Source organism: Sarcophilus harrisii, chromosome 1 (genome assembly GCF_902635505.1).
Source record: "Sarcophilus harrisii chromosome 1, mSarHar1.11, whole genome shotgun sequence".
NCBI lineage: Eukaryota > Metazoa > Chordata > Mammalia > Dasyuromorphia > Dasyuridae > Sarcophilus > Sarcophilus harrisii.
Genome location: NC_045426.1, coordinates 251,325,087 through 251,339,397, shown reverse-complemented (window position 1 = coordinate 251,339,397; position 14,311 = coordinate 251,325,087). Strand labels below are relative to the sequence as shown.

At 34.4% G+C, this 14,311-nt stretch overlaps 1 protein-coding gene across 1 annotated transcript in view; it reads right to left on the bottom strand.

Moving 5' to 3' along the window:
• Positions 1-14,311, bottom strand: part of PCSK5 (proprotein convertase subtilisin/kexin type 5) — a 611,928-nt gene that overhangs the window by 94,639 nt on the left and 502,978 nt on the right. Inside the window, exons 23-24 of the mRNA XM_031939641.1 lie at positions 3,812-4,015; positions 1,855-1,923 (exon numbers count right to left, since the gene is read on the bottom strand). Coding sequence (XP_031795501.1) covers positions 1,855-1,923; positions 3,812-4,015 — 273 coding nt within the window. The remainder of the gene's footprint in view (positions 1-1,854; positions 1,924-3,811; positions 4,016-14,311) is intronic.

The window sequence follows — 14,311 nt, the reverse complement described above, 5'->3', positions numbered from 1 at the left end:
TGACACAGTGGATAGAGCATGGGTCCTGGAGTCAGGAAGACCTGAATTCAAATATGATCACCGAATGTGTGATTCTGGGCAAGTCACTTAACCCCAGTAGCCCCCCGAAAAATCAACTCAACCCTGTGAATTAATGAACAGGATAATAGATCCAGAGATTTAGGGCTGAAATGAATCCTATAGATCAAAAATTCAACCCTCTTACTTTACAGGTGAAGAAACTGAGGTTCAGATAAGGTGACTCCTAAATTCACATAGCTAGTAAGTGTCTGAAGCAGATATGAGTCCAGGTCTTCCTGACCTGAAATCTATAGCTTTCTCTTAATCAATGTAGTACTCGCCTGCATACTACAGGATTCCTTCCCTGTGAGTTATATCTTCCATACCCCTCCCATATCATTTGGGGACTGTGCCCTCCACAGTTGTAAAATTATTGATTGTCTTGGGGAAAGCTCCCCCCAATTATATCACTGATTATTCTTTGTTGTTGTGGTTGTTTTATTTTGTTTTAAGGTCCCAAGACTCAAAAAACCTTGGCCTAAATTGACACCAAGGTCTCATCCTCAAATATGGCAATTTTTCTGGTCTTTGCTTTGCATTCTGAACCTAAAATACAGAACTGTATTAAGTATTAAAAAGTACATTCTTTCCTTGTGGAGGGAAAAAGGGAGGGAGGGAGGGAGGGAGGGAAGGAATAAGGGAGGGAGGGAGAGAGAGAGAGAGAGAAAGATAAAGAAAAGAAAGAGAGAGAGAGAGAGAGAAAGAGAGAAAGTGTTAATTTGAATTGGACAATTCTCTTGAAGCATAACAAGTACTTCTGCCTTCATAATAGAGTTTTAGATTTCAGAGACATCATTGCTCTGCCTGAATTTGAGGATTTTTAAGACTTTGAGCCTCAGGGAAGGTTTTATCCAGGAAAATCCCCAAACTCTCCCCCCTTGAGCTTTGTCTGACATTTTCATATTGTTTCCAGTTCAAGTAGGCTTCATGAATCCATGAGATTTGGGGATGCTTAGCCTGAGTTCATTTCTTTATTCATTACTGTCCAAACTCAGGAACACTATTATTCCTTCTCTCCCTCTTCACCTGTTAAATTTCTTTCTTGGCATTACCCAAGAAAGGGTCTGAGCAGGACACAGGAAAAGAGTCTCAGCTCCCTCCCCCCTGGACAGAATAACCTCAAAGTACAGTTTAAAGGGTACTAAGGGTCTTTTCTGATCTCATCATGTAGTGATATTTTCTTCCTGTTGAAATTATTTTGTATATGCTTTATTTGCTCAGTTCAGTTATTTTTTCAATCATGTTCCAACTCTTTGTGACCCAATTTGAGGTTTTCTTCATAAAGCTATTACAGTAATATGCAATTTCCTTCTTCAGCTTATTTTACAGATGAGGAAACTGAGGTTTGAATGACTTGCCCAGGGTTACACAGCTAGTAAGTATTTGGGGTCGAATTTAAATTCAGGTCCTCTTGACTCCAGCTTCAGCACTAATCCACTGTGCCACATAGCATAATTTCATGCTTATTTGTAGACTCGCTGTATTTCTATACTGCTATTCCTCTACATAAGCTCCTTGAAGGCAATGATCATGTTTAAAATTTTCCCCTTTATCCCAAGTACCTACAAAACATTATGAATCTTAAAAAGTATATGTTGAGCTAAATTAGATTAAATGATATTCAGAGACATCCTTGTACAGATAAATTTATGAAAAGCTAGCCTTATCTTAGACCCTCTCTCTATAATACAACAACACACTTATGTTTTTTTCCATGGACTCTGGAAAAAATAAATATACAGTCAAGTCATAGTAGACAAAGAGGGTAAGGTAGTATGAGAATGTGATACATACTCAACGAACAGCCCAGGCATCCTTCTTCACAAGGCATGCAGTCTTCATAGTCTGGATCTTTCACTTCCCCTAGACAGTGGATGAATTGAGAGCACTGAACTCATTTTTAATCATGAGGAAGGACACTAATGGCTTGGAAAATCTATTGTTAAATAATTTCTTTTTTAGCAATCAGCCAAGTAATTAAGCAGTTGATAACCCCGTTGCAGGATGTCTATGTTACTCCCTTTTTATTTCCTTATATTAATTTAGTAATTAGATCAGTTGGATTGAATTAATTGGGGGCAGGGGAATTTGGACTTATGTAAGACAACTGGAGTTAAAATCCAGTTGGTAAACTTATTAAATAAAATAGACACACCATTGGAGAATGAAAAAGAACTCAGCATGGAAATGAACAGTTTTATCTATCCCTTCAAACAAGAACCTTTTTATTTGCTTTAAATCCTCAAACACATAGGAAAAAATAACTTCTTTAATCATTCTACTTTCTAGAGAGAGTGCTTTTCATCAGAACTCCTAGTCATTATTCATTGAATTGAAGATATTCTTAGTACAAAGGAAAGAAATCATTTCAAACTTTAAAAAAAAGAGTTAGAGTTCCACTTTCTCCAGGACAAAGAATAAACTATAAATTGGGAAGTCCCAGAGCCATTACAAGGATGGGTTGACTGGGTTTTGCTTCAGGAAGCTAAAATTTATAGAACTGACAGTACAGAGTTTGTTCAGTTGTTTTTCAGTCTTGTAGTATTGAATTTTTGTGGCTGTTTCTTGATCCCATTTTGGGGTTTTCTCAGCAAAGATATTGGAATAGTTTGCCATTTCCTTTTCTAGCTCATTTTATAGATGAGGAAACTGAGGCAAGCAGGGTTAAGTGATTGGATCAGTACTGAGTTTAGCATTTAAATAGGAAGTTACCAGATGGTGTGTTTTTCCTTTGGAGGTTGTATCTCAGGAGAGCTCCTCCAAGGTCCTGTCCTATCCTACTTTCTCTCCCAATGACAGTCTTTCAAGCATGATACATAGCAGTCCCTCTTTCTGTATAGTTCTCTGTTTCAAGATGTGAAGAATCTCCTTTTACTTATGCCCATCTCTACTCAAATGAATTTGTCTTAGCATGTTCATTTGAGAATACCTTTTTTTAAAACTACTTATCTTGGGATATCAAAATTGCTAATTATGGCCCTGGGAAGCAATTTTTTTTTTTAACGAGAATAACCCCATTTTTCTAAGTGCTATACTCTAGCACCTCATTAGAGGAATGCAGAGAGTTTTATGAACATTGGTAGAACATAAAAAGAAATAGAATTGGCAAAGCAAATAGTTTAATGGATAGCGTATTAGATTTGGTGTTAAGAAGAGCTGAATTCAAATTCTGACTCAATTACTTGCTAGCTCTGAGTAAATTCCTTAATTTCTCTGATCCTCTGTTTTCTCATCTGTAAAATGGGGATAATAATAGAAACTACCTCATAAAGCTATTGCAAGGATCAAATGAGATTATATATTTAAGGAGTTTTAGTGGTTGCCGAAGTTTAAAGTGGTTGCCTAAATGTGAGTTAATATTTAAAAGCTCTTTGATGATATATGTTTATTTATCTTTTTGGTTTTATATCCCTAGCACCTGAGATAGTACTCTGCACATAGTAAGCTCTTAAGTAAGGTTTACTGAATGAATTAATTACTTTCTTTCCATAGAGGAAGTTTATTTTATCTATTATCCTTTCCAGGTAATAGAAAGCAAGACTCCTGACATCCAGTAAGAGACAAAGATATACATACATACATACATACATACATATATATATGAGGGAGGAGGGATTTAGGAGAAAAGAAACGGAGTGAAATTATCACTTCTACTTTATACACAGGAAAGCAAAATGCAGTGGGCCCCACAGCCACTTGAAGCATCAACACTTGGGTCAAAGATCCAGAGTTTCCACTAAAGTCTGCTTACCTTCTTTGCATTCTAATTTCTGGCAGGTGTTATTTGTGGGTAAGATGTAGTATCCTTGCAAACATCGAATACAGTAAGAGGAGTTACTGCAGAGTTGGCAGTTCTCAGTGCAGGGCAGACAGGTATTGTCAGAATGGTGGTACCCGGAAGGGCAGCCTTCCTGGCACTTACCCATGTACAGGAAACGTTCTTTCCCAAACTTATCTGAGTAGCAGAGAAGAAAAGAGAAGGCAAAGATGAGAAAATAGTTACAAAACCTCTGTAATATATGAAAAAGAAAACAATGTCTTACCTCCCAGAAGATCATAAAAATAAAATTTCCTTTAATAGGAATCTCATTATTTTTAAGCCTGTAGGTGTCACATAATGGAAAGAATGATAAATTCTGGGTTCTAGTCCTGCCTTCAACATTTATTATCTGTGTGATTATGAAGGAATCATTTAATTTCACAAAGCCTTGTTTTCCTCTTCTTCTTTAAAGGCAATTGAGTTTAAATGACTTGTTTAAGGTCACATAACTTATAAGTCAAATCAAGTGTCTGAGATCATATCTGAACTCAAGTCCTCCTGACTCCAGGACCAGTGCTCTATCTATTGTGGTATCTAGCTGCTCTGCTTTCCTCTTCAATAAAATGGATGGAACATCTGTATACTTCATAAGATTATTATGAGGATCAAATGAGTTAATGTGTCCAAAGTACTATGCAAAGTGTAAAGCACTCTGTTACTCTCAGTTTTAAAAATTATTATTACTGCTACTAATAGTACTAGTAGTAATGGTAGAAGGAGGAAGAGGAAGAAGAAGGGGAGGGAGAGGGGAGGAGAAGATGGAGAAGAAATGGTAATAGTAGTAGAAGAAAGAAGAAGAGAAAGGAGGAAAACAAGGAAAAAGAGAAGGAGGAAGAGGAGGAGGAGGAAAAAAGAGGAGGAGGAGAAGTAAGAGGAGGAGGATAAGGAGGAAGAGAAGGAGGAGGAGGAGGAGGAGAGAGAAGGAAAAGGAGGAGAAGGAAGAAAAAATGAAGAAGAAGAAGAAGAAGAAGAAGAAGAGAAAAGAGGAGAAGAATGAGGAGGAAGGAGGAGGAGCAAGAAGAAGAAGAAAAAGGAGGAGAAGGAGGAGGATGAGAAGGAAAATGAGGAGGAGGAGGAAGAGAGGAGAGGGAGAAGTGATTATGGTGGCGGTAGTAGTAGTAGTAGTAGTAGTAGTAGTAGTAGTAGTAGTAGTAGTAGTAGTAGTAGTAATTCTCATCCAAAAGATCCTGTATAGCACAGTGGAGAAAGCATTTAATATATCCCTAATATTTGCCAGGTGCTAGGTCAGATACAATGAAGAATGAAATGAGGAAATTGCAATGAAGAAAACTGAAGCAGTTCTTGTCTTTAAGGAATTTATATACTATTGAAGGGAAATAACACATATGTTATTATTGTTGTTTTTATTATTGTTCTTGTTGTTGATTAGTTGTGTCTGATACTTTTTGACCCCATTGGGGGTTTTCTTTGCAAAGTGGTTTGCCATTTACTTCTCCACCTCATTTTACAAATGAGAGAATTGAAGCTAACGGGGTTAAGTGACTTGCTCAGGGTCACACAGCTAGTAAGTATCTGAAGTCAGATTTGAACTCATGAAGATGAGCTTTCCTGTCCCCAAGCTTGCAACCATATGACACATATACTGATAAGTAAATACACTAAATATACATGTATTTTGACATTGCATTATGAATATATGTAACATTGTTACATGTTATGATTGTTGTGTTATAAATGATACAATTTCAAATGTGTATATGAGTATATGTACACACAAATGTATCTCAAAATTTTTGGTATAGTTTCAAACTTTGACAACTTCAAAAGTATAATTTTTTTATTGTTGTTAAGTCATTTCAGTCATGAGCAACTCTTTGTGACCACATTTGTGGTTTTCTTGGCAAAGATACTGGAGAAGTTTGCCATCTCCTTCTTCAGCTCATTGTTTTATAGATTTGGAAAACGAAGCAAACAGAATGAAGTAACTTACCCAGAGTCACACAACTAATAAATATCTGAAATCAGATTTGAACTCAGGAATATGTCTGTCTGATTTCAAAATCAGTGTTCTATTCACTCTACCGCCTAAGTATCCCTGAAGATACTTAAATGTTATTAAGTTACAAAAAATATTCCACTATTTGAAAAGTTAACTATTTTTAAAATTAAAAATTAGCATGTTTCTTATGAAAATTTAACATAAACACCATTTTGTGCTCTATTTTGCTCTTGTCACCTTCGAATTTGATAGATTCTCATCAGAATCAGCTACTGTCAGCGATGAAAAGGATTATATTTGTAATCCTATCTTTAAGCTCATCCAAAGAACAAGTCTTTGATACAGAAATGACAATTTTGATGAGAATCTACAAGAAAAAGTTGAATGGAGATATATTAAGTGACTAAGGTGGTCAAACAGATGACCTACCTCCACCAATTCACAGATCTGAGAAAAGGTCATCCAGAAATTGCAATGCATAACGACAGGTTGCTCCATCTTATTAAAATTAAAAACATATTCAAAATTTGCAAAAGCTAAGTGTAAAAAACAATCTAAATAATTATATTTTCAAGGTTTTTTTTTGGGGGGGGCAAGTTAAGTTTGGAGGATTTCTACTTCTGAACTTTTCAAAGCTTAAAACTGCACCAAAACTTTTGAGGCATGCTGTGTTTGCATCTAAATATTTGTGTCCCTAGTTACATCTATGATCAGAACTGTGATTTCATTATATAGGCCATTTCCACTGAGGATTCTCCCTTTATTAAAGCCTTTTGGGCACCATTGTGTAATTTATGGTCTCAGAGAGACCCCCATGTAACATGGCAGAATTGAACGGGATTGTCCATGATCATATAGCTAATATATTACAGAAAGAACATGAACTCAGATCTTGATTTCAAAGTTAGTTCTGTCTCTTCACTATGTGAAGCTGCTTCTCAAAAACAAAATACATGCAAAATAATTTATATGGATAAACAGAGGCAGAATGGCATGAAATGGGAGAAAGAAGTTAAATGTTAATTTTTGCTTCTTTAGTCCAGGGTCATACAGTTAGTCTGGGGTAGAATATGGATTTGAAAACAAGTCTTTCTGAAACCAAGATCAGCCCTTTAGTCATAATACCATATTTCCTTTTGTACAGTGACATTGGAAAATGACTATTTATATACATAAAGTCACATAGGAAGCAAGAAAGAAAAATCCCACATACACACTTGTACCTTGACTGTTTTTCCAATTTTGTCTTGTGTGTATGTTTTTGTATGTGTGTATGTATATATGTATATGCATGTGTATAGCTATATATGTGTGCACTTGTGTGGCTGGATGTATGTACATATGTATATATGTGTGTTTATCTTTGTATGCTTATATGTGTGTATGTGCAGATACATTTATATATATGTGCACTTGTGTGTGTTTGTATAGGTATATTTGTATATATGTATGTTTGTGTGTATGTATTTTGGGTTTATGTGTGTTTATATGTGTAGGTTTGTATATGTATATATGTATATATGCATATAAAATATCTCTTCTTTATGAATTCACATAGTAAAAAATTACCAAGGAGCCTAGACTAGATTGTTTCATAAAATATCCCATAACTTCCAGGAAGACATAGGAAGTTCAGCAAGACCACAAATTCATTATATATAATAAATTTTTTAACGGGCTAAGAATATATTTCAAAGGGAATTTAAAAACATCAAGTCTTCATCTAATGTCTAGAACTAGTATTAAAAAACTTAAATAAGAAAATTGGTGAAACTGATAAATCTTTAACACACAGGCCATAATCTACTGCAGAGAAATATCATCTTCCAACAACAATCATAATAGCATTTATATAATACTTTAGATTTGTAAAGTGCTTTATATATGTTATCTCATTTGATCTTTAATGACTGCTCTGAAAAGTAGGTACTCTTCCTATTTTTAAGATGAGATAATGAGACTAGGAGAGGTTAAACCTAGGGTCACAAAACTATGTAAGTGTCTGAGTCAGGGCTTGACTTTCAGACTCCAAGTTCAGTGCTCTAAGCATGTCTACACAAATAGGTTACTGTAGTGGAGATGATGACCTTGGTGCTATTAAAAGAAAACTTTCTATTTTCTTTTGAGCAATAGCAATGAAAAGCTGGTACATGAATATAAAAAGATGTTAATACTGTCTTCAAGTCAATTGATTAATATTGATTATCAAAGATGAACTCACAGGGAGAGCATAGTCTATTTAGAGGAAAGAGCACCCACATTGATAAAATCATAAACTTTAAGAATTATCCAAGATTTTAGGTTTCTCATTTGTCTCTAACCCTATGATCACATAAATTCTTGCACATTTGTAATTCAGTCATTTTTCAGTCATATTCCATTCTTTGTAACCCCATTTTGGAGATTTTTGGCAATAATACTAGAGTGGTTTGTCATTATCTTCTCCAGCTCTTATATCTTGCAGGTTCTTAATAACTGCAGTTGGATATAAAGAGAACTACTGATAGTGTAAAATGGAGATGAAAATTCAATTTAAATAAATTCTTATAAATTCAAGTCATAATATGCAAAGAGACTTCATTAGGGAATGTTTTAAATATTTTAAATTATTAATTAATATTTTCATTTTTAATAGTCAATATTTTATATTTAAGATACTTTAAAACATTTAAAATATTTCAATATTTTAAAAATATATTTATTGTATCTGATATTACTTTTGTCAATTATAGAAAATTAATTTCAGCCATCAAGTCATTTGAAATCATTAAAGAAACTAAAGCTTAACTAAACTTAGTTTTTAAAAAAATGATGAATGAAATACTCTTTAAAAATACAGACTTCATCCAGTAGTATCATTACTGGGTCTGTATCACAAAGAGATCTTAAAGAGGGAAAGGACTGATATGTGCAAAAATGCTTTAACAATTCTTTTTGTAATGGCAAGGAATTGGAAATTGAGTGAGCAGATGCCCATAAACTGGGGAATAGCTGAATAAGTTATGGTATATAAATGTAATGGAATACTATTGTTCTTTAAGAAATAATGAGCAGGCTGATTTCAGAAAAGTCTGGAAATATTATATGAACTGATACTGAGGAAGTGAGCGGAAACAAGAACATTGTTAAAATATAGAAAGATTATGTGATGATCATCTATGATGGACTTTGCTTTTCTCAGTAATGCAGTGATTCAAAACAATTCCAATTGACTTGGGATGGAACTAGGGTGGGAACTACGGAGACTAAATGAGAATCAAAGCCTACTATTTTCACCTTTTTTTGTTTTTTGTTTTTTCTTTCTCATGGTTTCCTCCCTCTCCTCTTCCTCCCCCACCCCTGCCCCCAGCTCCATGTCTGATTTTTCTTGTACAACATGACAAATGTGGAAATACTTTTAAAAGAATTGCACATATTTAACCTATATCAGATTGCTTGCTGTCTTGGGGAGGGGGAGGTAAAGCAGGAAGGGAGAAAAATTTGGAACACAAAATGTTACAAAAATAAATATTGGAAACTATCTTTATGTGTATTTGAAAAAATGAAATATTATTGAGAAAAAAAAATACAGGCTTTAGAAATGAAGCACAAAATGCCAAAAAAGATTTTTTGCATACATTATCCCTGGTATATAACAGGCATTTAATAAATACTTTTTGGTGGATTGATAATTTGGGTATACCCAGCATACACTATCTACATGCCTATGATTTTTCCTTTTTACAGCAAGATGCCATGTAAATCCTATCAGATTGACAGTAGAAATATGTTTCTCCCCATTTTAAATGGACTTGCCCAAGATCATTTACCCAGTATCAAAGACAGGATTAGAGACTAAGTCTTCTGACTCTGTAGTCAGTCTTCTTCCATTGGGCAAAGGAACTAATTTAAACAGCATTTAAGTAAGGGTCTTTAAACCAAAAGTCTTAGAGGCTGGTTTCATTTAGCCCCAAAGGGGAATAGCACATGGCTACCTTCCAGTTACAAGGAAAAGAATGCAGTTGGATGCACGTGCTAATTGACAGTAATCCACCTTAAATTTAATTCCATTGCTGGACTCTGCTAGAAATTTACTTGTGTGACATGGATTTTGATTTTTCACCAAAGGAGGCCTGGATCTCAGAGACTTTGTATATCAGACATAAAGTTACTATAAAGTATGATGACTTTTTCATCATTATTCCCAGAATATAACTCCAAACAAGAAATAAGTTAGAATGTATGCCCATTGCTACTATTGTCTTTCTGAATTATTATTAATTATTATTAACAATAACTGGGATATATAGTGCTTTGAAATTTGAAAAATATTTTATATAATTATCTTTCAACAATCCTGTCAGGTAGGGCTAATAGGTATTATTATGCCTATTTTTTGGAGAAGGAAATTGAATTTCAGATCAGTGAGTTATCTTGCCCAGGGTCATACAGTTATTACGTGTCAAAGGCAGACTTTCAATTCTAACATTCCTTTCTCTAGGTCTATTATTCTATCCACTAGGGTCACAATCAATTATAATGAAGCTTTTTTTGACCAGAAATATCTGTTGAACAAATACATACTTGGGAAGCTTCGGTCAAAGATGTTTCTATTATCTTCCTATTGGATTCTACTAAAGAGAGAAAAATGAATGGAATGGAAGGGTGTTAGTATTTAAAATATTCAGCCTGTTTGGAAAGGTTAGGAAGATATACTGTCCTTGGTTTAACAATAAAGGCATCAGTCCTGCTTTCTTTAGTCATCTGCAACAGGCTACTGTTCATTTATGACATCTGTCAAAGGTTGGCCCTATTTATGATGATCTAAGCACACTTTGTTACAGATGATAATTAGAATCGCCCACAGGTTTAAAATGTCAGCCTTAAATCTCTGAATTCCTTGCCACAAGCTCATGGGATTGAAATTGATGTAATATCATAAAACTGTAGAATGAGTCAAGGCCAGGTTGAAGTGTAGGCAGAGTAGAGACAGCAGCCTATTCATTGTGTTTTCTAAGGACAAAGTCTTTCATAGAAGAGGCTTAAAATTAATATTCTCCCTAGAGGCAAAACTCTGGCAAATTCGTACTCAGATGAGTGTGGGAAAAACTGATAAGATCACTAAGACCCAAATGTCAAGGGAAAGGAATAGAGAAAATAAAGAACAAAAGTAGAAGTGGAAGACTGGGGACTCTCAAAGGATCAACTTCACCTGCTTCACATGTCTATCTCCAGCTGTCTTTAATGTCAATAACTTACTATAAGGAAAATAAGATTTGAAAAAGCAGTATAACAAGACATCCTAACTTATTACATACATTGTGACTAGTCAGTCTTCATATTCAGTAAGTCAAAAGGGATTTTTTTTTAGTCTTCATCTTATTTCATACAATGCCAAAATTTTTTTTTTGCTAAAACTTGTACAACTTATAGTATATGTGTGTTCATCCCAGAGAGAGAGAAAACCGTGTCTTCAAATGTTGCCTAGTTTATACCTCTTTTTCTCTGATGTTCCCTGGTGATATACTTCGCAATAATAGAGGGGGGAACAAATCCTCCACACCTTTTTTATTTTCCTTCTAGCAACTTCTTGGAGGCAGTCATGTGATCCTACCCTGGTTCTGTGGAGTTTGTAGGTTTGAAAGTGGCTTTCTTCATCCTTGTTGGGAGCTTGGGGTAGATGGTGGGAAAAGGAGGTTCAAGATGAAGCCATAAGAGATAGACTAGAAGAGTCTGTGGTCCATTCCCAACTTTTATATAGAAGGAATGGCCAACAACAAGCATTGACAGAGCTGTGACTAGGGTAAGGCAAACTGGAACTTTGTTCCCAAATGTCAAACACTAAAAGTCAAAATGTATTTTTTTTCCAACTATGGAAATAAAATTAGGTCTAGTACCTAGTGAGCAATAATGATTAGATAAAATATCTGGTCCTGGAGATTTTTTCTTAAGGAGTTCATTAGGGGCTTGTTCAATTTCTTTTTCTAAAATGGGATTATTTAAGTAATTTTTCTCTTCTGTTAATCTGGGGAATTTATATTTTTGTAAATATTCATCTATTTTGGTTAGATTGTCAGATTTTCTACCATACAGTTAGGCAAAATAGTTTCTAATTATTGTTTTAATTTCTTTTTCATTGGTGGTAAATTTACTCTTTTGATTTTTGATGCTGGTGATTTGGTTTTTTTCCCCTTTTTCTAATCAAATTAACCAAAGGTTTAGCTATTTTGTTGATTTTTTTTCATAAAATCAACTCTTAGTTTTATTAATTGTTCAATAGTTTTCTTAATTTCAGTTTTATTCATTTCTCCTTTGAGTTTCAGAATTTCTAATTTGGTATTCAATTGGGGGTTTTTAATTTGTTCTTTTTCTAGCATTTCACTTGCATGCCTGATTCATTAATCTCCCTTTTCTCTATTTTATCTGTGTAGATATTTGAAGATATAAAATTTCCTCTAAGACCTGCTTTGGCTGCATCCCACAGCTTTTGGTATGTTATCTCATTATTGCCACTTTCTTGGATGAAATTATGGATTGTTTCTGTGATTTATTGTTTGACCTACTCATTTTTTTAGAATTGGAATGTTTAATATCCAATTGTTTTTTAGTCTATCTTTCCCTAGCTCTTTATTGAACATAATTTTATTGCATCATGGTTTGAAAAGGAAGCTTTTACTCTTTTTGCTTTTCTGCATTTGATTGTGAAGTTTTTATGCCCTACATAGTCAGTTTTTGTGTAGGTGCTATGTACTGTCAAGAAAAAGATATATTTCTTTCTGTTTCTATTTAATTTTCTCCAGAGGTCTATCACATCTAGGTTTTCTAGGATCCTATCAATTTCCCTAGTTTCTTTCTTGTTTATTTGTGGTTAGATTTGTCTGATTCTGAGAGGCAAAGGTTGAGGTCCCACACTAATATAGTTTTGTTGTCTATTTCTTTCTGTCTTAATATCTTCTCTAGGAATTTGTATGTACTACCATTTATTGCATATACATTTAAAACTGTTACTATTTCATTGTTTATGGTACCCTTTATCAATATGTACTTTCCTTCCTTATCTCTTTTAATTAGATGTACTTTTATTTTTTGCTTTATCTGAGATCAGAACTGCTACCCCTGCTTTTTTTTTTTTTTTTACTTTAGCTGAAGTATAATAAATTCTTTCCAGCCTTTTACCTTTACTCTGTATGTGTCTCTCTGTGTCAAATATGTTTCTTGTGAACAATATATTATAAGATTCTGCTTTTAATCCACTATGCTTCTATTTTATGGGAGAGTTATAATCACCAGTTCTGTATTTCCTTCCATCCTATTTTCTCCCTTGGATATACTTTTGCTCTCTTTTTCTACCCTGTCTTTAGTAGTGTTTCCATTTTTTTTTGACCTAACCCAACCACTGTCTTATCTTCTATCACACTCCCCCTTCTCTTAGTAGTGTTTTGTTTTTTTTAACCCAGCCTGCCCACTCTTTATCTTCTATCACCACTTCCTCCTTCCACCCATTTTTTCTTAGTGTTTCTGCTCTCCTTTCTATCCAGTCCCTCCCTTTTCTTTCCTCTTCCTCTCCCTAATCTATACGATTAGATTAATTTCTAAACCCAACTGAATAAACTATTTCTTCTTTGGGACAAAATTGAGGAGATCAGGCTTCAAACAATGCTCATTCCTCTGACTTCTTTGCCTGGATTGTAATAGATCTTTTGTGCCTCTTCATGTGATGTAATTTGTTCCATTATACTTGCCTTTTCTTCTTCTTCCAGTACAATCCTTTTCTCACTTCTTAATGTTTCCTTCTTTGATATCATCACATCAGAGTCCATTCACAACCACACCCTCAGGCTAGTGATGCCCCCCTCTCTCTGTCTTGGTAACAGATACAATTCTCAAGATATCATTTTCCCATCTATGCTTCTCTTGAGTTCTGTTTGAAGATTAAATTTCTGTTAATTCTGTTTTTTTCAATAGAAGTGATTGAAAGTCTCTTACTTCATTGAAGATCCGCTGCCTCCTCTGAAAAATGATGCTCAGTCTCACTGGGAAATTAATTCTTGCTTGTAACCCCAGATCCTTTGCCTTCCAGAATATGGTTTTCTTGGCCCTCCAATACTTTATTGTAGAAGCTGCCAGATCCTGGGTAATACTGACTGTTGCTCCTTTATATTTGAATTGTTTTTGTCTGGCAGCTTGAAGTATTTTTTCCTGGAGATTTTTTCTGGAGTTTTTCAACAATGTTCCTTGGGATTTTCCTTGTGGGGTGTCTTTCCAAAGGTGATTGATAGATTCTTTCAATGGCTACTTCTCCCTCTGTTTCTAGAATATTGAGGGAGTTTTCCTCGATGATCTCTTGAAGAATGCTACCCAGTCTCTTTTTTTGGTCATGACCTTCAGCAAGACCAATAATTTTTAAATTGTTTCTTCTGGATCTATTTTCCAAGTTGGCTATTTTTCCAATGAGGTATTTTACATTTTCTTCCATTTTTTCATTCTTTTTA